This window comes from Haliotis rubra, unplaced genomic scaffold (assembly GCF_003918875.1).
Source record: "Haliotis rubra isolate DU_JTF1 unplaced genomic scaffold, ASM391887v1 Scf243, whole genome shotgun sequence".
In the NCBI taxonomy this organism is placed as follows: domain Eukaryota; kingdom Metazoa; phylum Mollusca; class Gastropoda; order Lepetellida; family Haliotidae; genus Haliotis; species Haliotis rubra.
Genome location: NW_025766481.1, coordinates 170050 through 193963, shown reverse-complemented (window position 1 = coordinate 193963; position 23914 = coordinate 170050). Strand labels below are relative to the sequence as shown.

The window sequence follows — 23914 nt, the reverse complement described above, 5'->3', positions numbered from 1 at the left end:
AATGTATTTATCTGTACCATTAAGTCACTTCTTTGATTCTTCCCATCAGTATTTCCAAAGTACAGAAGAAATTTGCATTAGCTAGCCTATGGTGAAAGTGCTGGTATTCTAATCTTCCTTCTTCTCTACCTTACTTGTGTAACAGAGCACTTGTTTTAGAATTCATATAATAGGAAACTAGTAAACTACATATTCTAAAGATGGTAGACATCTTATAAGTGTGGTTATTTGACCAATAAAGAGACCTGTTGAAATCGTTCATGTCAAATCAATTGATGGAAATGGTCATAGTTTGCTCACTTATGTATATTGTGTGTATTTACTACTTTATGCAGTTAAACTGATGAAGGACACACGTCAACATACCAAGATTTAAGAACTGACAGATTCTTTCAGTGTTAGTCAATCGATAATCTACCACTTTGGTAATCAGCCAAATTATTCAAAGTGCTGCAGCCATAGATAATAATTTGGAGAGTATTTGTATATCCTTCCAGATGAGATTATTTTGAATTTGCCTGCATATACATTTCATAAATGAAAACCAATTTGATTCACATCAATTTTGCCATCTAAACAAGCCCTTGTAACACAACTTGCATCAATACACAAACTGTCAAGTGATTTACATTTTTACACCTCACTGGTCTCATTTGAATAGTAATAATTTTTAAACTTATCCTATCTCACGGTATGCACTTCTCTGTCTTCTTCGACCAAGGCATGGAAACATGCTGTAGGCTAAGTTGAATCAAATCTCCTGGCCTCTGTCCCATCAGACCTCTCCCCCACTCTGATTGCTGGACCTGTCAATCATCTCTGTAAAGCATGCTAAGCGATCAGATGGTCACATGACATCCCAGTACTGTCATTCTCTTTCTTGGTGTGATTGGTCACGCCGACGTTCCTACTGTTTTCATCTAGATGACACCTTTTCTGCTTATCGTCACATTCGTTCAAAACGAGTGGCAGACAGGGACCGTTGGAGGCCTTCCAAGGGTCCCTCATTGTCTAAACATTCAAAGAAAGATCGTCCCTACAAGCAAGCAGCTCGTTGTTCTAAGTTGCTATCGCCTGATGAAGATTTTTTGGAAGCAGCCTTTGACTCGTATCTTAGTGAAAATCTGCGCCGTTTGTTTCGGCCACAAACTTCAAGTTCAGTTATGAGACAGTCGGATTCTCCCACTTGGGTGGTGGTACTCCATACCTCCCCATCTCAGTCCAGGCCGTCAACCCTAGTCACCATCTCACAGGCACCTTTTACGATGATGTGTACGCCTGCTGTCAACATGACTTTGTTTGCTAGTTCGCAAACTCCGTCGGCTACAGTGACTTTTTCTGCTACGACTCTACCATCAACTATTCTTCCAACTTTCTACCGGTGTGCCGCTTGGTGTTGAGGTTACGCTTCCTGCTTCTGCAGTGTGTATGTACAGGCAGAACGTTCACTCCAATGCAGCGCTTTCATTCAGTTCGGCGCTTCAGACCACACCTTGAGTACTATAGATGATGGTGGCACAACCATGCAAAGGAAAAATAGTAGTAAAATAAGAGAAAAAAAAAAGAAGAGGTGAAGAGAAAACAAAAAACACTATGTCGATGGGGGTTTGGCCCACTCCCCTAGATCGTGTTGTTTCTACGCCTCTTCCAAACAGGGGCTTCCCCAAGGAAAACCATCGGTGAAGGTGCACTCCAATTAGAGATATACAGGTACATAGGTATAGAACAATGCCAGGAACCAAGCTATCGCGCGAAGCCTATGCCGAGATCCGATCGGGTCATTTGTCCCTTCGGGAGGTGAAGAGGAAGTACCACATATCGCAAGCCAGATATACGCGAATCCGGGGCAGCTCCAAGACAACTTCCGACATGGCAGAGTTCTTCGAGACCCTGCTAGAGAAGTGTCCCCATGTTTTGCTTTCCGACAAAGAGAAACAAATCTTAGAGCGATCGGGACACACCTTCTACGAGCGATACCAGATCCCTCGACAGTTTCTTGAACTCTATTTGCTGTGCTTTCGCCAATTCAGAGAAGACCAATTTCGACCTGCAGCAGGCCAACTGTGAATCATTCTAGCCTACTGTCCGGAAACAAAAGGTAGACACAACCGATGCACCGACTGCCTCACCGCTATATAGGAACTACCCACCCTATTCGAACCGGACAACTCTACTTGCAAGTGCGGCGCCACAGACCACTGTGTCAGCAGCAAAAAATGTGTTCTCTGGAAAAACAAAGAGATAGACTACACACCCACGGAGCGACTTCTCCCACTCGAGGTTCCAGAAGAAATCGCGATCCCCTACTGTATCTCGAACATAGAGAACCTGTACAACAGTGACTGCCTCTTCTGGTGCCTGCAATACAAACGCCTCCTCGACAAATTGGTGGACAATTGTCCATGCGAGAAAGATTCTTGTATCTTCCGGCAGCTAGCGAAAGCAGACCCATCAAGGGGCAGTATTTAACATACCTCCTTGCCCAACTATGGCGGGCCCAAAGCTATGGAAGCGGCAGCCCCTCCGTGCAACGAACACTGAAAAGCGGCAGATGTTCCGGAGTTAATCTATACATGTAAAAAGGTTTGCCGTAGCCAAATACGAAGGGAAGAACAGATTGTTGCTACTACTCGAATCGTCGACTGGAGAAACTATTCCGGTCTACGGCTACAAGAAACGAGAAACGGTTTGAGACGCCGGCGGAATCGAACGCCTACGGTTGGTGGGTGGATCGTTTCGGTGTAGTATGGCAGAATCTGCCACTCTCCCATTTCGAGTAGGAAAGACGTTTGAGGAGTCGAGTTGCTGTTCCCAGAGACCAAGCGGGTATAGCTTCTGTCTAGTCCCCCCAAAAAAGATAAAACAAAAAAATCCAACAAAAATATGCAAACATACATACGAAAAAAACCATATATTTTTCTAGTGCATGTAGAAGGGATACCCGGGATGGACCATGCACACTGGTTTGGCTGTTTCTGTCTTCTCGCTGGCCTGTCTATCGACCAGTATGTGGGCCTGTTTACTGTGTGTCCAGGTCTTCCAGAGAAACACAGCTTGGTAGGGAAATGTGTCCACTTTTGGGTCCATTCTAGCATTCCTCCTTCGGATGTCCAGACATGTCTCTTCTTGTTCCTCCTCGGCGTTTTCGCCCTCCGTCCGTTGTCCTAGCCTAGACAAGATGTCGACCAACAAATTTGTTGTTTGCTGCGCACGAGCCGACAACATCGCCGCGGTTTGCTCCACACAAGCGAACAACATCGTCGTGGTTTTCTGCGCACGGGCCTCGATCTTCCCCAAGTCGGTCGTAGAAATCCTGGACGGTGGGCGACGTCGACTGTTCTGCGGCAGGCAATACGGCTGTGCTGGAGGTCGACATCGGATTTGGAGCTATCTCGCCGGCGGGCAAGAGGGTCGAAGGTTCTGCGGCAGGCAATACGGTTGTGCTGGAGAGCGAGGCCGCATTTGGAGCGGGGAGGTGGAAATGGGCTTTGTAGCTAATTGCATATCTTCTGTATTCCATATTTTGCGTAGTTGATTGGAACCGATTCCAAATCGTTGTTTCGTTTCTTGTGCAGAGATTTTTCCACGCATCTTGCGAATCCCTTCCATTTGGTCTTGCGATAGTTGTCTTTTCGGAGGCATTTTGTGTACTATATATCTGCATTCGCACAATTGTCTATATGGAAAACTAGGCAGAACCTAGGCAAACTAGGTACAAACTAGGTACAAACTAGGCAAACTAGGCAGAAACTAGTTCGATTGTTGGTGGGAAGAGAACGAGGAAGACAAAAAGTGTCTCTATATACTCAAATGCAAGAGTGCACCTCTTCTTCTTTTTCCCCCTAATTTTACTACTATTTTTCCTTTGCACGGTCGCACCACCATCGTCTATACTACTTGGCTCGTCGCTTCACACCAATGCTGTCACGCTTCAGCCCAGTGCGCTTCTTTGTCCCAATGCACCGCTTTCATTTACTCCCATGTTGTCTGCCAGTGCGCCGCTCGTATCCAGAGCATTGCTTTCCTTTCGCTCTCTTATGGCTCCAACGCTTACATCCAGTGCGCGCTTCCAGTTACAGCATCGTTTCCTTATGGTTCAACGTTCTACCCCAGTGCGTTGCTTCAGTCTTCTTTCCAGACTATTACATCGGTTCCCGATGGCTTCCTGACAAATCGTGGGGAGGCGGGTTCTACTTGCCAAACTGCGTCCTTTTGCTTGTCAGTTTAAAAATTTGGACATTTTAACTATAATTGTATATTCAATACTTATCCTATCTCACGCGATGGATTCCCACCCGACCTTCCCCGCATCACAGATTACTTGAAGCTCCAAGACGAGAATGACAGTAGTGGGATGTCATGTGACCATCTGAGCGCTTAGCATGCTTTACAGAGATGATTGACAGGCCCAGCAATCGGAGTGGGGGAGAGGTCTGATGGGACAGAGGCCAGAAGATTTGATTCAACTTAGCCTACAGCATGTTTCCATGCCTTGGTCGAAGAAGAGAGAGAAGTTCATACCCTGAGATAGGATAAGTATATAAATATACAATTTATAGTAAAAATTTCCAATTTGCTACAAATAGGTATGAATACATGACACATTTTATGGATAGCAACTTCTTGTATTCATGTAATACAACGATGCAAAATTAGTCAAATTACATCTACACAAACAAGAGAATATGGGAATCTAAGAACTAACTTACATATCGGATAGGGCCATCCAAATCGCTATTACATGCTTTCACATGTAATACGTTGTCATTTTTCTTGTAAATTGTGAACTACCAAACTGCATCCGCTCACATTGGGGAACTTTGAATTGGAATAGTTTGGTTCACCATGAACATAAAATAACGAAAATATAGCATCCGTATCCACAACAAATTCTCTCCAAGTGATCTGAGTAACATTGACCTAGTGTTACGCATAACAGAGTTATGCCCCCTTATCATTATACGTGTAGGACCTCTCTGTCGTCGTTTGACGTCATAGAAGACAATCCATTTTTGACATTTATTGCGAGTCATTTTTAATGTTGAGCGTATAACGTTATGCACAAGCACATAAACCCAATTCATATACACTTATGTCATTCAGATATCAGGCTGTATTTTCTTTCCGTAAAGATGCCACATTAAAAAATCCGTAGCACAGTGCTTTTATCGGTGCGCGATAAAAAGCGGATAAATTTACTGTTTTTTAACGCTTAACAAACTTTGGACAACATTTAGAAAGGTCTATTTCTCAAACCGCCGAGGTAGTTGCACTTATATTTATACCAACGGATAGGAAATTTAATATTCTACATTTCTGTGTAATTTTATAGCCGTACGTAGATCCAGGACCATCCGGAAGCGCAATTCTCACACAACCTTTACTTTTCAAACCGTATGAAAATGTGCGCCTGAAAAAAAACCTCGGCATCAAGGGGGTTAAATGACATGCCAGCATTCCTCTTTGTTCAGTTGTCAGTTGCTTATTAGCAACAAAATTATAATAATAATGGTGTACCAATAAGTCATTTAGCTGTGAGAACAGTTTACTGAAACTTGATATTTCCTTACTGATGCCTGCCTTTGATCATAGCAAAATCAATGTGTGGTGTACCAAGGGTAAAAAGAATCATACAAACAAACACAGTTCTGATGGGAATGTAAATGGCTATATGGGTGTTAAAAATCATAGGTGTTGGGATACTTCATTTTTCACTTGAATTACGTGATGATTGTATATTGAATAGTGAATGTTAAATGATTTCAGGTGACTGCCGATTTGAAGTTTGTCGTTGAAGACAGAGAAATCCATGTACATAAGTCCATTCTCAAGATAAGGTTAGTATTCCCAGCACTTCTGTGTAAAATCAATGGAGTTTTTGTCATTGCATGCTTGTTTTGTTGTCTGGCCTTTGCATCATCATTTAATTTCTTCTCATTAGAAATCTACTTACGATGAAGCTGCAATTTGTTTGTTCTCACCATGTTTGTTTCAAGAGGATAAAAATTCATCCAAATATTCGATTCATTTCAGTGAAAGTGGAAACATCATGTGAATAATTACTGCTTGATATGTTATTACAATAGACATTGATCAACCCATCATGGTGAGCATTCATTTTGGGCATTTTGCTCAGAACAATTAGTTCCATTATGCTCTCACCATAACAGGATTGATGTGTGCAAAAGTCATCAACATTATTATTAAGAAATCTATTACAGAAACTCTTCTTGACTCTAAAATCAGTCATTTTGTTAGCCATACATATACCGGTAATTCTTTAACTGACATGCTTTGCTCCTTATTGCATTTACTGCTTTATCAAAGTGAAAGAATGAAGTAGTTAGAGGTCCAGCTACAAAACAAGTTGTTTCAACTAGCAGGGCACTTCAAACCTCATGTGACCAGAAGTGATGACATCACACATATTCACATTACTGCTAGTCACCATATTGAGCAGACTAAATAAAGTGCCGATCCAGCAATTTTAATAAGTCCCTCCTGTTTTGTGTTTCCTCTGTTCATTTCATATTTATTCTTCAAAGAACTGGTTTGAGTTTCCATGTTTTATCCTGTATATTTGTTCCTGCAGCTGTCTGGGATTTTGTATGTGTTTCCTGTACATGAAGATTCACGAAAATCTTCCTTTGTATGGTTTGTTGTTTGTGTTTAGTTCATTTCTTAAACCTTTTTACAGCTTTTCAAGTGTTTGATCACCTTTGATCTCAAGTAAATATTTGACAACACTCTATTTATTTCTTATGTTTTTTTAAATGTTCTGCAATATCTGCTTAAATTAGAGACTCCTTTTGCATAAGGATCAGTTCAAAGAAATCTCTACATGATACTCATCCACATTGCCTTGACTGCATCGGAATTCATTTACTTAACTCCAAGTGCCACATTTTTGCCCATCTTTCAAGTACAAGTTTTCCAGAAAGAGGTTTGCACACATTACAAGTGACAAGACAAGAACCTGGAGTCATCCACACCTAGCTCCTACAGAATCCACAGTTAGGGTTGTATGTACATGAGTTGTATGTATCACACTAGCCTCCCATGCTGTCGGTGGCTCAGACTGTCTCAACTCTGCAACCATCCTCCATCTTCTTGCAGCAACATGTTGATTCATTTGTACACAGCTTTGGTGGAAATAACTGACCAAGTGACATTTGGACTATCCATATTAATCCAACTGTGCCTATTCTTCTTCATCGAACATGGTCATTTTCATCTTTGTTCAATGGAAAGATTTTGGAAACTCAAATATCAGCTTATGCTTGCATTGAGATATCCTGAAGGATTTGGAACACGTCTTTCAGTCACTTTCCTTATGATCCTCCAAGATGGGCAACTATAGACCCCATTGTCAGTCTTTGAAGGGTCAAGCCTTTTGGAGAAGAGGCTGAGTTAGAGGTGGGACTTCTATGTCAATTCCAGTTGTTGACACTCCAGTAGTTGATGAAGAATAATGACAGTTATTATGGATATACAACTTGCTTGCCTGACAACGACATTAGAACCTATGTCGAAACGTCGCCTCCACAGAATAAAAGAATTCAATTGTATATCCATAATAATTGTCATTATACTCCAGTAGTTGGGAGACAAGGCATATTTGGTGGAACTGGACCAATATGGCAGACACATACTTCACCACAGGTACTGACCACAATATCAGCAGACCCTTCTCGGACAACGACCCACTGGCTTGGGTCTATCCAAACAAACAACATCAAATTCTTGGAGACAATATCCCCACCCAACTAAACATAAATGCTATTGAGATTGTACATGCCCCAGGGTTAACACCAGGCTTCTACTCTCCAATCTTCCTTGTCCCAAAAAGAACTCAACCAAGATAAGGATGATCCACAATCTACCCATTTTAACAATTGTGCTAACTTCCACCTTATGACTTTGAAGCTTCTCAGGTGTCGAATTCAGGAACACAGTGCCCTGATAAAGCCTCGACCTTATCTGCAAATACTAATTTTTTTCTAAATCCACGGTATCCACTGTCAATGGGCAGTCCTGCTGTTTGGAATTTCTCTGGCCCTATGTCCTTTCACTTAAACTACCAACCAAAAAGCAACCTTTCTCCACCTGAAGGGCTTCAGCTTTGATTCTTATATCAATGATTGCCTCATGAATCATTTAGAACCGGAGACAATAACAACTCCCAGGGAATTCACATGTGCCTTTTCAACCATTTGGGTTAGCTAGTCAACAATCAGAACTCTGTCCTTGGCTTAAAATCAAGCACCATCTACTTCTGGCTCTCAATGACAAAGCTCAGCCAATGGCAGGTTCTCATGGGTTAATCAACTTCTGCACTGGTTCTGACAAGCAGGGGCAGCCTCCAGCTATGTCAGATCCGACAATTTTGACTCAGTTTATACAGCATCAGGACCCAGATGTCTCCCTCAGTCTACTGAACCATCTCAGATCACATCTCTTGTGATGGAGGGTACAATCGAACGTCTGTTCTGGAGTCTCCTTAACAGAGAATCAAACTCTCCTCCTATTCATAGACTCATCATGCAAGGGATGGGGTGCTTATTTGGAAGTCCAGACGAGGTCGGACGAGCAACAAGATTTGCACATCTACAATCGAGAATCAGAATCTTTAATTCTAGCAGTCACTCAGTGGCAAGAAAACCTGAAAGGTGCGGAACTAGCCATTTTCGCTGACCTTATTATCCCCCTCAACGCGTTTTGCGGGGGATATTAAAATGCACTCTGTCTGTGCGTCCGTGCACATTTGTGTTTTCCGGAGCATAACTCTAAAACCGTTCAATATTTCATCACCAAACTTGGTACATAGATAGATCTGGTGGTCTACTGGTGCCTTTTGGTAGTTTTGCATTTCTGAATAAAATATTTTTGGCGTTTTACTTTGACTGAAATTGGTGGTAGTGCTCTTTTCCAGAGTAGGTCTAGTGGTGAACTGGTGCCTTTAGGTAGTTTTGGATTTCTGAATAAAATTATTCTTTTACGCCACGCTTCCATGGCAACAATTTTGGCTTACATACATACATCGCCGCGGATACATACATACATCATACATACATACATACAAACATTTGTATACACTCCGATGACAACACTTTGTATAGGACGATATCCAGTACAACTGCTCAAAGGCTTTGTTTTCCTCGATCATTGAATGTCCATCACAATGGCACATCGTCACAGGTGCGCGTGGTCGCCCATTTTCAATCTCAACTCCCTTGGGGTATATATCAACTCTTGCTGCCTACTAGGCGCACCGAAGTTAATGTGGCTTTCCATCCTTACGATGTACCCATTCACAGCTGGGTGGACTGGGACACACAGTCACAGTACTTTGTCCAAGTGACGTTCTTAACTGTCTCCATGGCCGCTAACTCCGGCATTTGGTGAGTCTCCTCACTTCCTGTAGTTGGGGTGAACGGTTTACATCTCCACTCTACACAGCCCGTGGTCTTAGCCATCTATCTTCGATGGAGGAATGAATAAAGTCTCTAAAGAAGTCACCAAGGATTTCCCCTTATGATAAAAGTCGATGGACAGCTGGCGTCATCAGGCGAACATCACAGAGATATTCAGGAAGATCTGGATTTACTGAGCACAGAAGCATGGGACGGGAATTTTTTCCAAGGAGGAAAGTTTGCTTCCATATGGCAACTACAGAGGAGGATCTGGAAGAGGCAGGGCACACCCAGAGGTTCCCTTAATTACTCGCGATGAAAGGCCGGTTAAGACGACTGGAGCCTTCCACTAGCCGTTCAGTACCAACCATCACAAGATGGTGGGCGCCTTCAACTGCACTGGGAGGACTGGGGAATTCTACAAGACCCATATGTCTCCAACATCTACATCCACGGATGTCAGATCGGCTACAGGCCGCTCAAGGCACAGTTGCAGGTTTGGGCTTTCCAGAGCAACAACTACCAAAGTTCTGGCGAGAAGCTGTTGCACCGGCTACTAACCAAGCCTGACCATAGAAATTACTGGATCAAGTCAGAACTTCAAAACTGTTCCCTGTTTCATCACCAAATTTCATACATAGGTAGGTCTAGTGGTGAACTGGTGCCTTTAGGTAGTTTTGGATTTCTGAATAAAATTATTCTTTTTCGCGTTTACATTTACTGCACGTTGCTGTACCCGCAACTAGGTGTTTGCACGTATTCATGTGGCCACCATCTGGTCATCTACCAGCGGATTCGTGGGTTCTTTTAAGTGCACAGGGTTGTGTACTGTACGCTAGGGGTTGTGACAACACTGAAAGAGTCTGCACACAAAGTTGACTCCAAGGTTTTTTTACAGCCGGTCACAGGTGGGATCGATCCCGGCACCTCCAAGCTCGCTGGATTACTAGCCTGGCTCCTTAGACAGCTCGCCCACCCTCACCCCCAACTGAATTTGGTGGTAGTGCTCCTTTCTGGTGCAGAACTTTGAAACCTTTCAGTACTCTCCTTCCACTTAGTTATATACACGCCAAAACATTTGACATAGTAACTCGTAGACGTATTCATGAAGAGTATTTTGCCATTACTGGGGATATTGATGACTGTCTTCTTGTTACAGTAGTTTGGCATCTTCAAAATCAGGGAGCCACTGACTCCACATCTCTACTTCAGAAGACATTTCGGTTCTTTATCCAAGTGGACAGTCTGAACCTACAAATTCAGGTTCAACAGATCCCAGGTTTCAGAAACATTCTAAAAACACACTTTCCCATCCAGACAAACTAGCCCCACAGAGTATAAACTTCATCCAGAAGCTTTCAATCTGATTTGTTGTCATACCAATCGTCCAAACATAGATCTGTTCGCCACCAGCCACACACAGCATTGAAAGACATAGAAGGTGTACATTGTTTTGGCTCCTTGGACATTGCACAATCAGGTCCCCAATAATTAACCCCTTCGTAGTTGTCTCATGTTGGTGATCATCTCAAGATGGTGCTGCCAGTTTTTGACACATGTTAGACTGACTGACTGAGTTTGGTTTTACGCCACTTTTAGCAATATTCCAGCAACATCACGGCGGGGAACACCAGAAATGGGTTTCACACATTGTACCCTTGTGGGGATTCGAACCCGGGTCTTCGGCGTGACGAGCCAACGCTTTAACCACTAGGCTACTCCACCACCCCGACACATGTTAGAGGGAATTGTGGAAAAATCTATTCAGAATGTGTGACTGCCACTGTGCTGTCGATTTAGATGCATTGAGGAGTAATGCAAGATAATATTTCTTATATCTGTATACTTATCCTGCATTACTACATCTAAGGGCCCTCCTGTTGCCTTCCCACAATGTCTTCAGATGTTCTTCAAAGAGTAACGTGAAGATGTGTGATATCATCAATTCCATTCACATAAGCTGTGAAGCGTCACAACTGGTTTGAACAACTTCTTTTTCAGTTGGACCTTTCACAGCTTCGTTCATTCTGTCAATAAAAAGGCAATTAAGAGTAATGCAGGATAAATCTACAAATATAAAAAAAATATTTAGAGTTTACTAAGTTTCATTGAGATGAACAGTCTAGCTCACATTCATCAGAACATATATTTTAACTTTCACAACAATTTCTTAAAGCTTTCCTTGTTTTTTGAATGAAGCAGATTGTAGGAGCAAAAAAAGACCTTTCCCTTACCTTGTCCTTGGTTTGAAATTACAAATTGGAAGCAAAATTAGTCATGCATTCATTTTTTTGTGTGCATAGTGTCAGATTTCTTCACAAAGTTAAAGTCTTCAGCCTTTTTGATGTGTTTACCAGTGTTCATAGATGGTGCTTTTGTTACCTCTCACAAGCTAGTTGTGCATTTGCAGATGTGAATACTTCCGCTCCATGTTCCAGTCGTGCTGGGAGGAAGATGGTAAAGAGTGAGTTCTTTCCTTCAAATACATGTCTGTCTGGGATGAAGTATATGAAATCAGTGAATGTTTGTTCTCACAATCTCATTGTTACTGGATATATTATGTCAATTCAACCGAACTATCAACTACCAACAATCTGAAATTGTTCACTGGAATAGATTTCTGATGGTTAAAAAACCCAATCTAACCTACTACTTGTTCAAGAAAGCTTACAGAGTGGCAATGTATAAATTTTACATTTTCAACATTTCTATAACTGCAAGGTCTGATATTAAGATTACACTTGGCAAACCTGATCCAAGCTGTAGGACCACCACATATTGAAAATGTCCAGTTTCATGATCTGTTGGTTATCGTGTCAGCAGTGTAGAGATCTAGGCTCCAGAAACCACTGGCCAGGCAAAAGCTGAAACTTCACACCAATAGGCCTAGATAGGTGTTTCAAAGTGGCTGCTATGGTACTTTATCACACATTAATTGCAGGACATATTGTGCTGTAAACATTAGCCAATTTACTATGCTGTTGTACATTATTCATCAGTCATATATTTTGTTTGATAAGTCCCAAATTGAAATGCAAAGGTACATAACTAGATTGTGAAATTAGTTTATTGATCTTTTGTGGTTATGAACTATCTACAAAATATGTTGTAATACACAGGATTAGATTTGTAATCATAAAGGTTAGTGCAATGAGTCATGATAGCAGCAGCAGCAGCAGCAGTCACAATCAGCCCTATTACAAGAGTCAGTGCACTCATGAATGAGCTTCATTCATGAATTTTTAACAATAAATGGTTTCTGATAGGTAACCTGCCTGTGAAGGGCAAAAGTCAGTTGTCAGATCATAGAAAGAAGGCCTCAAAACCCTCATCTTGCTCATGTTTAGGTACAGCCATCCTTATTGAAACTGCTACCTTAAAGCGTGTGATGTAGCTTTTAGTCTTGAGACAGACTCCCCCACCCTACTGACGTAACATGCTCTATATTAAGATATATTATTTTTATATCTTTATAAGAAGATGCAGTTACCCTACTAGTTCATAATACATTGTGCTACTGGACACAACCTCACTCATTGCTTGTCACACTGAGATCCAGGTTCAATTGCCCTCATATGTTCAGTGTGTGAGGCCTATTTCTTGCCATTATATTGTAGTAATATTGCTTTAAAAAGGCATAACAACCTACCGGTACTCACTCAATTTATTCTTTTTTCAGTGTATGATTAATTAACATTTGTTGTTCATTTTAAATGATTTTTCAGAAAAAAGCAGCAACCTGTCCTTGTTTATTTACTTGTTTAGTTATATCGCTAAAGTCATGTATTTCATACTTTCAGCACCATAGAGATCACCCAGTATCCATACAGTGTGTACCGTGCCTTCCTTCAGTACCTATACACAGACCAAGTGGATCTTGTACCAGAGGAGGCAATAGGTATGTATTATTACTTCATTCTTGTCTGGATAGAATTAGGAGATAACGCTGTCGGTTCCAAATAAATTCCCGTGCTTCAAATACTCAATAACACGTGAAAATGATGTTTATCGACATTTTAAACGCAAAAGTAAACCAACAGGTCCACACACGTTTTTTGTGTCAGCACTCATTGACATCGTGTACGGGTACAGCAGTGAAATGTCATCAGCCGCCCGTTTCGGCTGTCTCCCATGGTAGCATCTAGAACTGCTCATTTGTGATGTCATTCGGACTTTTCGTCACAATATGATTTGAATGACGTCATCACAGTTGACCATGTAACAATACAGTGGTGGGAAAAGCAAGATTTTATGGATGTCAACTTCTTTATTGTGAATAACACAACGTTTCGGAGCGTATGCTTGCTCCTTCATCAGGTGAATGCTGAGATCCAGGTTCAATTGCCCTCATATGTTCACCTGATGAAGGAGCAAGCATACACTCCGAAACGTTGTGTTATTCACAATAAAGAAGTTGACATCCATAAAATCTTGCTTTTCCTATGTATTCCACTTCTAAATGCCCTTCAAAGATTTAATACAGTGGTGTGTGCGATGTTTGTAGGTATAAATACGCAGCGAATTTCCGGGAATCGAATACCATTCGATCACGTTTTTGAACCAATCAGATTAAAGAATACAGTGACGTTTGGTTTACAATTAGTATCAGTACCAAACTTTCAGAACATCATGGACACAAACACTGAATGTCTATACTGTTACATGAAACATGGACATAACTTGCATGGAAAGGGTGTAGTTCCATTCAGACTGAAAACATTAGGACAAGATATGAAATGAAACAAATGAGATGAAAGACATGTACAGTACCTTAATCTGTCTGTCAACTGATATGCCTTGGTAACAAAGTAATATAGCAGGAATCTAGCTTGATATATGTTGATGACCATGTCCCCTGATGTGTTTTACAAACTCATTGGGTATATCTTGGGGGGAAATATTTTGTATTTCCAGATTTGCAGGTGTTACTGAATATTTGATGATGTGGAATTTTGTTTGAAACCTATATCTGGTTATTGACATTGTAAAGTACCAATTCATCAATAATTTTGTATATTCTGTGAATGTGAACTGACACAGATGTGAGACAGACCTGATATCACCCTGAAATAATGCAACATCAGTACACATGCCATGGATGACATCACATTACCACAACTTTAATTAGCATTTTGTCAAGCAGAAGGGCAGGATTTCTTTAAAGTTTGTATTTAACAGAAGAAGATATTAAACAAGAAAAGTATTCACATACACTGAAAAGATTTCTGAATTCAGTCCCATTCAACAATGCTTTTCATCCAATTAGACTGGTGAACACACACCTGTATAAAGCCTATGGTATTTTGTTATTGTTATTATATATGCTTGCTGTCACAGAAGTGTAGAAGGTTCTTTGGAAAAAGTTATGTTGTCACTGACAGGATATACTTGTGCTGCGTATGAGACTTGCTGTTGGTCAAATCTGCTTTTGTAACCTGTATGACATCATTGCCATAAATCGTGTATTTCAGCTGTCATCATGCTATATTATATTTCAAAGTCCTCTTCACTGTCGACTGTCCATAACCAGTTGAGATCCTAATGGTACCTTCTTCCTAAAAGTGTGATTTTTACTTGTCCTGACTCATGATCTTTTGCTTATCTCCTTTTTCTTGCGAATGGTAGTGGAACACTTGAATCCCTTGAAGTTCCCGAAGCGGACGTAAAAATACACTCACCCACGAGTTACCTCCCTTTTCCCGCGTAAACAGTCATGTGACCAGCTTTACTTGCCACTCTCTCCCTTTTCGCCCAAGTGGATGGTTGGGCAAGCACTGGAGTCCCGTATACGGCATTATATCCTTTTTATTTAGGTACTATTCTTCAAAATTACGCTGTGTATAGATTTGGCAATAACTACTATGTATTATATGTAAAGAAATTATTTGTTTGTGTCATAATTTAATCGTTATGTAACTTTGTTTACATTTCATGAAATCTTGCAGTGTTTGCAGGCACAGGTTATCCGTGGCTGATCCTCACCCCCAATGCCTTTCGTGCATAAAACCATATTCTTCCACCTTGCGCTGTACTTATTGTGTTGATTTATCAAATCTACAATTTAATTAATATTTGTCTTATATCTCGAGACGTGCCATGGTTCGGGTGAGGAATTCATCTCAAGTTACGGCTGATGTAACAGGAGATCAGCCTGCAAACCGTATGTTGTTTGCTACTGCTTAAATTCATAATACTGTTGCTATGTTGTGTACGTTGCAGGGGCAGTCTGCTGGTACGGGGGCCAAGAAGAGATTGGCTACAATGCAGTTGTCTCCGACTCAAGCTAAGAAAAAGACGTCGTCTTCTTCAACGTCGCAGAAGAAAGCATCTGTTACCAGTTCGGAGGGAAAATCTACGCGGCCTAGTAAGTCAACGCATCAGAAATCCTTCAGCGAAGAGATATTACCTCCGCATGAAGTAGACGTTTTTTGATGATCCCCCGTTACTTCTACCCGAAGTACCTATGAGATCGGCGACTCAATCGACTTCCACGACTACTAGATCATCTCCTGCAACGGTCACAGCAGGCCAGCTGTTTGACGAACTACCACCAACCTCTCTATACCGCAGCAGCTTCAATCAACGCAGAACTTGATCTGGGTGAAATTATGAGACAATTCACCAACCAGATGATGGCCATGATGGAACGTAGGTTCGAGGAAGAAGCGAAGGCTCGTCGAAGCCTCTCATCTACTGACATCGTACGCAAACCTACGGACCTGCGAGAACCTACTCTTCAGACAACTACGTCTCAAGACTACGTTGGCGAACGTCGGACGCCTCTGTCATCTTGGAGGAGGATAGAAGACATGAGATGCCTACTCATCATTCTACATCTGCGAACCCTCAACGTTTGAGAACATCGTAGGATCCATCTCCTACACCTAGCCGCTCTAGATCGAGATCTCATATCTCTCATGGTTCGCGAAGAGAAGGCTCACTTCACAGACGTTAGCGAAGGGATACATCTAGCGACAGACGTTCGCGAAGAGAAAGCTCACATCACAGAGGTTCATGAAAGGATACATCTAGCAACAGACGTTCGCGAAGAGAAAGCTCACATCACAGTGGTTCGCGAAGAGATGAATCCACAGATAGAGGTTCGCGAAGAAAGGACTCTCAAGATAGACGTTCGCGAAGGGAGTAATCTTCAGTTCGCGAAAGGATGATGGAGGTTCGAGAAGGGATACACCGATCAGGAGATAACTGATGAATAACCAGACTTCGTCTTCCCGGACTCAGAGGTTACAGATTGGATAGCCAATGGTTGAACTTGGAGTCTCCTTCTAAGGATATAGATGAAGTCTACACTTATAAGATGCGTAATGACGACTTTAACTCGGTGACTATTCCTCCGATTGAACCTATATCCAACATATACCTTCTAACCTACGCACAGCTTTGAGAAAGCTACAGACACTACAAGGTTCAAGAGCTCTCAGATCTACAGGCAGATAACAGCAACGCAGACATCTACAGGGTTCGCGAACCCTAGGGTTAACAAACCCTTACATCAACAGGCAGGATGTTGACGTTGACTCTATTACCATACGGCTGAATAAAACGAAGCAATGATGAAAACGGATGGTTTTGTCAGAGTTTAAAACTCAATAAAAAGATCTATAACATGTGCGATCTCTACAGTTTACAGCCTGCACAACTCTACAACCTGCACAAACCTTATACCTGTATAGGTTCAGTTTTGGACGACAACCTACTTGATGAAAGGAATCACTTCATCTATACGGATGCTGAAGTCTTATACCGGGTAGCAGATGGCCTGCGGATATTGTCGTTCACTCACTCACTCCAACCCAACAGAGACTGGAGAGGGCTTAAGGTTAACAACGCCTTCAAGTATCCTTGAATGGACGTACAGATGATATTATTAACACTCGTCACTCAGCGTGGGGATTAGGATTTTATATCCTATCAACTGGATTCAACCTCGGTATTTCTTCAAGATCCATACAGACATACGTCTCGACAGCCTCCTTCGTCTTGCTTGCTTATATTATCCACAATGGGAATACGTGATTTATATCACCGAACAAGATTTTACACTTGGAGCAACCCTTATTCAAGAGGTTTATATGAAGGGCGTAGAATAATGCGCGGTTTTACTCAACCAACTAATTGCATCAGATTTTATGGAGGCCAACTTGCTACAACACCGGTGACAGCGCCTCCCACTGACAGAGCAGGCTCCAGCATGTTTTCTGATTTGTAAGCAAACCCGTGATACGGGGGAATACTTCATCGGCAGCCTTGGAAACAGTATACAACTACGGCCTGTTATCATCATGGGTATCTAATAGATGTCTAGCCTTGACAGCAGGATAAACAATGTTTATTTTGGGAGTTGTCGATGATAAAAGTCGGTACGAGTACCTGTCCCCTGGGATGCTACACTGGAGCCAGCCTTGCTATAAATAGACAACGCTTTGATGTATGCTGATCAACACAGATCGCCTGCGTATATAAGGGGAAGTATGATGTATCATCACTGCAATCAGAGGTTTGCACTTCCAATGGAACGTCCTACCTTTTGGAATATCGTCATACGAATAACCAAACCTATCGGCACCTATCTGCAGCATCAAGGTCTACGCAGTGCCGGTTATCTGGACGACGACATACAGGTTCTTCAAAGTGCCAATCAAGTCAGACAGCAGCTGAACTTCACAAATAAGTTGCTCACTCAACTAGGATGGCTAGTGAACCTGATGAAGTTGGAGTTAGAATCAAACAAGATCTTCAATTGCTGGGAATAAGAATGATCACAACACAGAATCGAATTGTGGTCCCAGAAGATCATTGGGTCAAGATACAAGCCATGATTCCACAAGCAGTCATCTCTCCGTTAACACTACGAACATGGCAATGTCAACTCGGTCTACTAACCTCGGCGCAGGACTTGACTCGCACAGGAAGATTACAACTAAGGCCGCTGCAACGGTTCCTGACAAAACATCTGGACAGCGTCGACCCTATCTTGCTGCCAGACAATCTTAAGAGGTACCTACTTTGGTGGACCCACAGGTCGAACGTCTGCGGAGGGACCTATTTATAAGAGCCGGCCTTTGACACACATCTCTACGTAGACGCATTGGTACAAGGTTGGAGTGCACATCTCAACAATCAAGTTGCATCAAGGAAGTGGTCCAAACAGAGCAGCATTTTCACATCAATCTGCTGGAGATGAAAGCTGTGATCAACGCCTTACAATTATGGTCGAGCTTGCTGATCAACAGAATGCTGATGGTCCACACGAACAACTCTACAGTGGCATTCTCCATAAATCGGCAAGAATCTACAAGATCACCAAGCCTACTACAGCTCACATTCCAGTTGTTCCACATCATGGAGGAGTCACAGTCACAGTGCTTTGTCCAAGTTTACTGCACGTTGCTGTACCCGCAACTAGGTGTTTGCACGTATTCATGTGGCCACCATCTGGTCATATACCAACGGATTCGTGGGTTCTGTTAAGTGCACAGGGTTGTGTACTGTACACTAGGGGTTGTGACAACACTGAAGGTGTCTGCACACAAAGTTGACTCCAAGGTTTTTTACAGCCGGTCACAGGTGGGCTCGATCCCGTCACCTCAAGCTCGCTGGATCACTAGCCTGGCGCTTTAGCCAGTTCGCCCACCGCGCCCCCATCCGCACACCAAGCAAGTCAATGGGAACCCAACAGCGTTCCAGCTACACATGTGGACCGTAACAAGAAGAAAAGAAGGTACTCCGCCAGGGCAGCCAAGGCAGTAACGCTAGCGTTAAGCAGATCTACTCGTAACCTGTATGATGACAAGTGGCTGAAGTTTGAGACTTATGCAAGGCGGAAAGGCTTCACTGCGATGAAAGCTACTCATCCTCAAGTGGCGGAATACCTGTGTCATCTTAGACAGACCAGACATCTGAAAGGTTCGACATTATCAGTAGCTGCCATCAGTACAGTGATTACCATGAAAACAGGCATCAAGTTGACGAAAGTACCAGAATAACTTGCTCTGCTGAGATCTTTTAAACTGGAGGACCAGCAGAAGAAGTTCAGAGCTCCCGGCCTGGGATCTGAATGTAATTCTACGTCATCTTACGAGTGATGCCTACGAACCTCTAGACCAGACTACCTTTGAGCTGCTGACACAGAAGACTCTGTTCCTGCTTGCGCTAGCCACGGCAGCTCGAATATCAGAGATACATGTGCTGGTCGAACCAGATTCGACACGGGGCAACATGCTGCAGTTCATCTAGGACTTAGATGGGACTTCATTGCTAAGAACCAACTACCTGGTTAGCCAGATAGACAGTTCTACGTACCAGCGCTTTCTACAATCCTCGGACCAGAGGATATAGAGGACCTATCCTTGTGTCCGGTCAGAGCCCTGAAGATATATCTTCAAAGACTAAGACAAGGAGATGAAAATTCAAGCGCGCCTATTCATCCCATTATCCACAGAGACATCAGCAGAAGTCCCAAGAGAGACGATATCGTTCTGGATGAGAGCCGTCATATTGAGAGCCTATAAAGCAGCAGGACTAGAACCTCCAAGAGCTTCCAACCCACACGAAGTCAGAGCATTGGCGTCAACACTAGCTCTGCATGGAAATTGCTCTATTGGAGCTGCTTTTAGAAGTCGGACACAGTGTTTGCCAACCACTACCTCCGAGACATAGCCATTGAAGACGTCTCAGGCATTCATCATTTTGGGCCTCTCATTGTAGCACAGCTACTAACGGGCTCCACAAAGGCGCCGAGTTGGAAAATCTCACCCTTTATCATGTTGACTTGTTGATAACTTTTACTAAAGAAAAGTATTAGTTTAAAAGTCCATGCGCACAGTCTAGGACAGGCTAGCATGAGTGATTAAAGATCCTGTACGGGTAAAGATCTTACCTGTACATGAAGGGGTCGCAACTCATTTATGATAAAGATCTTATCATAATCTATGGGTTGTTATAAGATATCTAGTAATAAGTTTATCAAGATGATTCAACTTGTCTGAGATGGAAGTAAGACAAGAAAGTGGTCCCCCAGAGTTATAACGGAACTAAGAATAGGATCACGGAAATGCCGTTTCGCAGTTCCCATTGGGGGGGGGGGATACAGGACATATCTAAAGGACAGCTGATGAATCCACGAAAGTGGCTTGACCCACCACCAATCCGTCGGATTCTATAAGCAAAAGATCATGAGTCAGGATAAGTAAAAATATGTAATTTTTAAAGTAAAATTGATATTTTTATACTTATACTGACTCATGACGAGAAGCCCTCCCAACCTCCCTGCTGAAGATACTTTGGATTTCACAGCAGATCCAAGTGCATGGGCAGAAATTCAGGAGAGAGTGGTCACATGACTGTTTACGCGGGAAAAGGGAGGTAACTTGTGGGTGAGTGTATTTTTACGTCCGCTTCGGGAACTTTAAGGGATTCAAGTGTTCCACTACCATTCGCAAGGAAAAGGGAGATAAGCAAAAGATCATGAGTCAGGATAAGTATAAAAATATCAATTTTACTTAATAAATTACATTTTGTGAAATGAGAGGTTCTCACTTTGTCTGCTAGTGTCACCATCAAAATACTTTTCTGTATTGCCATAACACTTTACCTGGTGGTTTTCACATTGTAAAAAGTTCTGTTACTTCAGCACGAGAAGTCAGTGATCTAACCCACGCACCCACCCAGATCAACCCAAATGTACCAGAAAGTACTAGAATTTGTACGTTACTGAGAAAGTGTAATCCCAAATATAAAATACATCACGTGTTACATTTGACGACTTTCTAAATAGAAGTGTTTACATAACATCCAGGCTGTCTCATTCTGCCCTTGCATGACATCCTGCACACATTCCCAAGTGGAACCTTCTTTTTGCTGTATTGGAAACTGTTTTTAAAGCCTTGCCATTTGTCATGTTGTTACAATATAACAAAACACTGTTTTCCAATGAGCCATGGCCGCAGCAAGCAGGACCTTGGAAACTTAATGCTCTCGACTTTTCCAGACTCTCACATGCAGAGCCCTGATGTTTACCATCATGGTTTTACCAGAGTTTGTAGCTAAGAACCTGTTTCTGAGATGGCTAGAACAAAGACAATAGGTGATTGCTACCCCTTGGTACAGCTTTGGTATTGTGGGATCAGCATGTCTGTCCTGTTCAGGCTCTCATTTTACTTTGCAGTAACACTCCCATTCTATAAATACAGGAAATGTGTCTCCATTTGTAAACAAGCACAGTGATGGTTGTGGAAAAGGCTGAAAATCACTATCTCTGATAGTTACTGAAATAAGGAATTACTTTAATGTCAATAACTTGGACTATGTGTCCCAGTCCACCCAGCTGTGAATGGGTACCTCGTTAGGATGAGAAAGCCACAATAACTTGGTGCGCCTAGTGGCAGCAAAAGTTGTATATTCCCCAGGGAGTTGAGATTGATAATACAATGTGCTGTTGAGATTGACATCCAATGATTGAGGAAAAAATACCAGCGCCTTGAGCATGCACTAGTTGCATGGATATATGCGCTATATAAATATCCTATAATAAAAAACAAAAACACCTTCCATGTTAACTCTGATGTTAATTTCTGAGAGACAGACAATAGGATTGTAGTGGATATATAGTCTCAGCCCAGTCAAACAGTCTTGCATGGGAATAAGATGGACGCTGGGTATGGGTAGGGGATGGGTACTTCACTGCAGTGACAGCCTACTAGGCATAGGACTTGTCTCAGGTTAACTGCAAATGACCATGCTCAGAACTCATGGGAAAGATCGCTACCAGAAGTTTGGAAAGTCACATGGAGCCAAGACTGCAAAGGGGTGCTTGATGATGTCACAGTTGCGGAATGGGATATGTGTGTAATGCAGGAAGGGATGCACAAAAACTTTCCTCTTTGGATTGTAAACCCTTGAAGCGCCCTCGGAGCAAGATCTTTGTGTAGCAGGGTAGGGGCAGTTCTCTTCAATGAAAACCAATGCCTGCTGGGATGTGAGCTGTGACTTGCGCCACGATATATATTTTGTTTTTGCCCTGTAATAAAATGATGAACAAATAATCAATGAAACAGTCATATCACATCTACATGTACTCTCATGTGCCAAAATTGTTTCAATTTTCAAGATGGCAGACATTTCGGTCATGTCCGGTTGTGGATAATAAAAAACGTGTTGCCTACCTTGTTGGTGTCCTGTTCCTTTAATATTTTGTTACGTGTCCCTTTGAGATCAGTACTTGCTGTAAACGCTTTGGCATGGTGGGCGAGCTGTCTAATTCACCACGCTAGTAAGCGAAAGGTGCCTGGATCGATCCCCACTAACTTGTGCCCGGGTGTAAAAACCAAGGAGCTAACATTAGTTGCAGGCTCTTTCAGTGTTGTCACAACCCCTAGTGTGCAGTACACAACCCTGTGCACTTAAAAGAACCCACTCATCCGATGGTAGGTGACCAGATGGTGGACACACGACCACGTGCAGACACCTAGTTGCGGGTATAGTACCATGCAGTATCATTGGACAAAGTACTGTGACTGTGTCCCAGATCACCCAGCTGCAAATGGGTACCTTGTGAGGATGAGGCTGTGTGTGAACTAGCTGCACCTAACAGGCTGCATGAGTTGAATACTCTCCAGGGAATTGAGATGGTTAAAAGAATGCCAGAAAAAAAAAGACATCTGTTGATCAAGGGAACACTCAAGCGCCTTGAGCATGTACTAATTGCGTGGATATGAGCGCAATATAAATATCCTATTATCATATCATTAGGTAGCGACCCATACAGTCTCTGAATGTAAATAAAATCATCCCAAGTAATAATAACAATAATAATAATAGTGCATTTATATAGCGCTGTTTCCAAACATAAGGATGCTCAAAGCGCACAAACATGGTTTGATATTAAGAGTCAGGGAAAGCTTGGCAGAAGAGGAAAGTTTTAGTAAGGATTTAAAGGATGACAATGTTTGAGAGTCTTTGAGTTCTTGGGGCAGAATATTCCACTCAGTTGCTGCGGCATATGCAAATGATCTGTGACCGTAGCGGACAGTGTTTGTATTTGGGACAACAAGGAGAGACTTGCTCTGGGATCTGAGAGTTCGAGCAGGCTGGTATGTCTGAAGAAGGTTGCAGAGATAGACTGGAGCTGATCTGGAGATACATTGGAAGGTCAGGGACAGGAGCTTGAACTTGATACGGAAGTGAACAGGAAGCCAATGAAGAGATTTGAGTAATGGAGTGATGTGTGCCTGTCTGGGGGCAAGGGATGCAATTCTTGCGGCTGTGTTTTGAACATGCTGAAATCTGTTGATCAGAGATTTGGGAGCATTAATCAAGAGGCAGTTACAGTAATCAAGACGTGAGATGACGAGAGAGATAATGAGGGTTATAGTAGCACTGGTGGTAAGGTGTTTTCTGATACAACTGATGTTCCTTAGGATGAAAAAGCAAGTTCTGGAGATATTGCTGACGTGGGCCTCCATAGTTAGTTGGGAGTCAAA

General features: G+C 42.4%; 1 protein-coding gene across 5 annotated transcripts in view; it reads left to right on the top strand.

Annotated features, from left to right (window-relative positions):
• LOC124278882 (RCC1 and BTB domain-containing protein 1-like) overlaps positions 1-23914 on the top strand; it is a 145760-nt gene that overhangs the window by 56208 nt on the left and 65638 nt on the right. For all 5 annotated transcript variants that reach the window (XM_046714664.1, XM_046714663.1, XM_046714667.1 and 2 more), the window contains 3 exons: positions 5767-5837; positions 11824-11877; positions 13214-13311. In XM_046714664.1, the coding sequence (XP_046570620.1) occupies positions 5767-5837; positions 11824-11877; positions 13214-13311 (223 nt within the window). The remainder of the gene's footprint in view (positions 1-5766; positions 5838-11823; positions 11878-13213; positions 13312-23914) is intronic.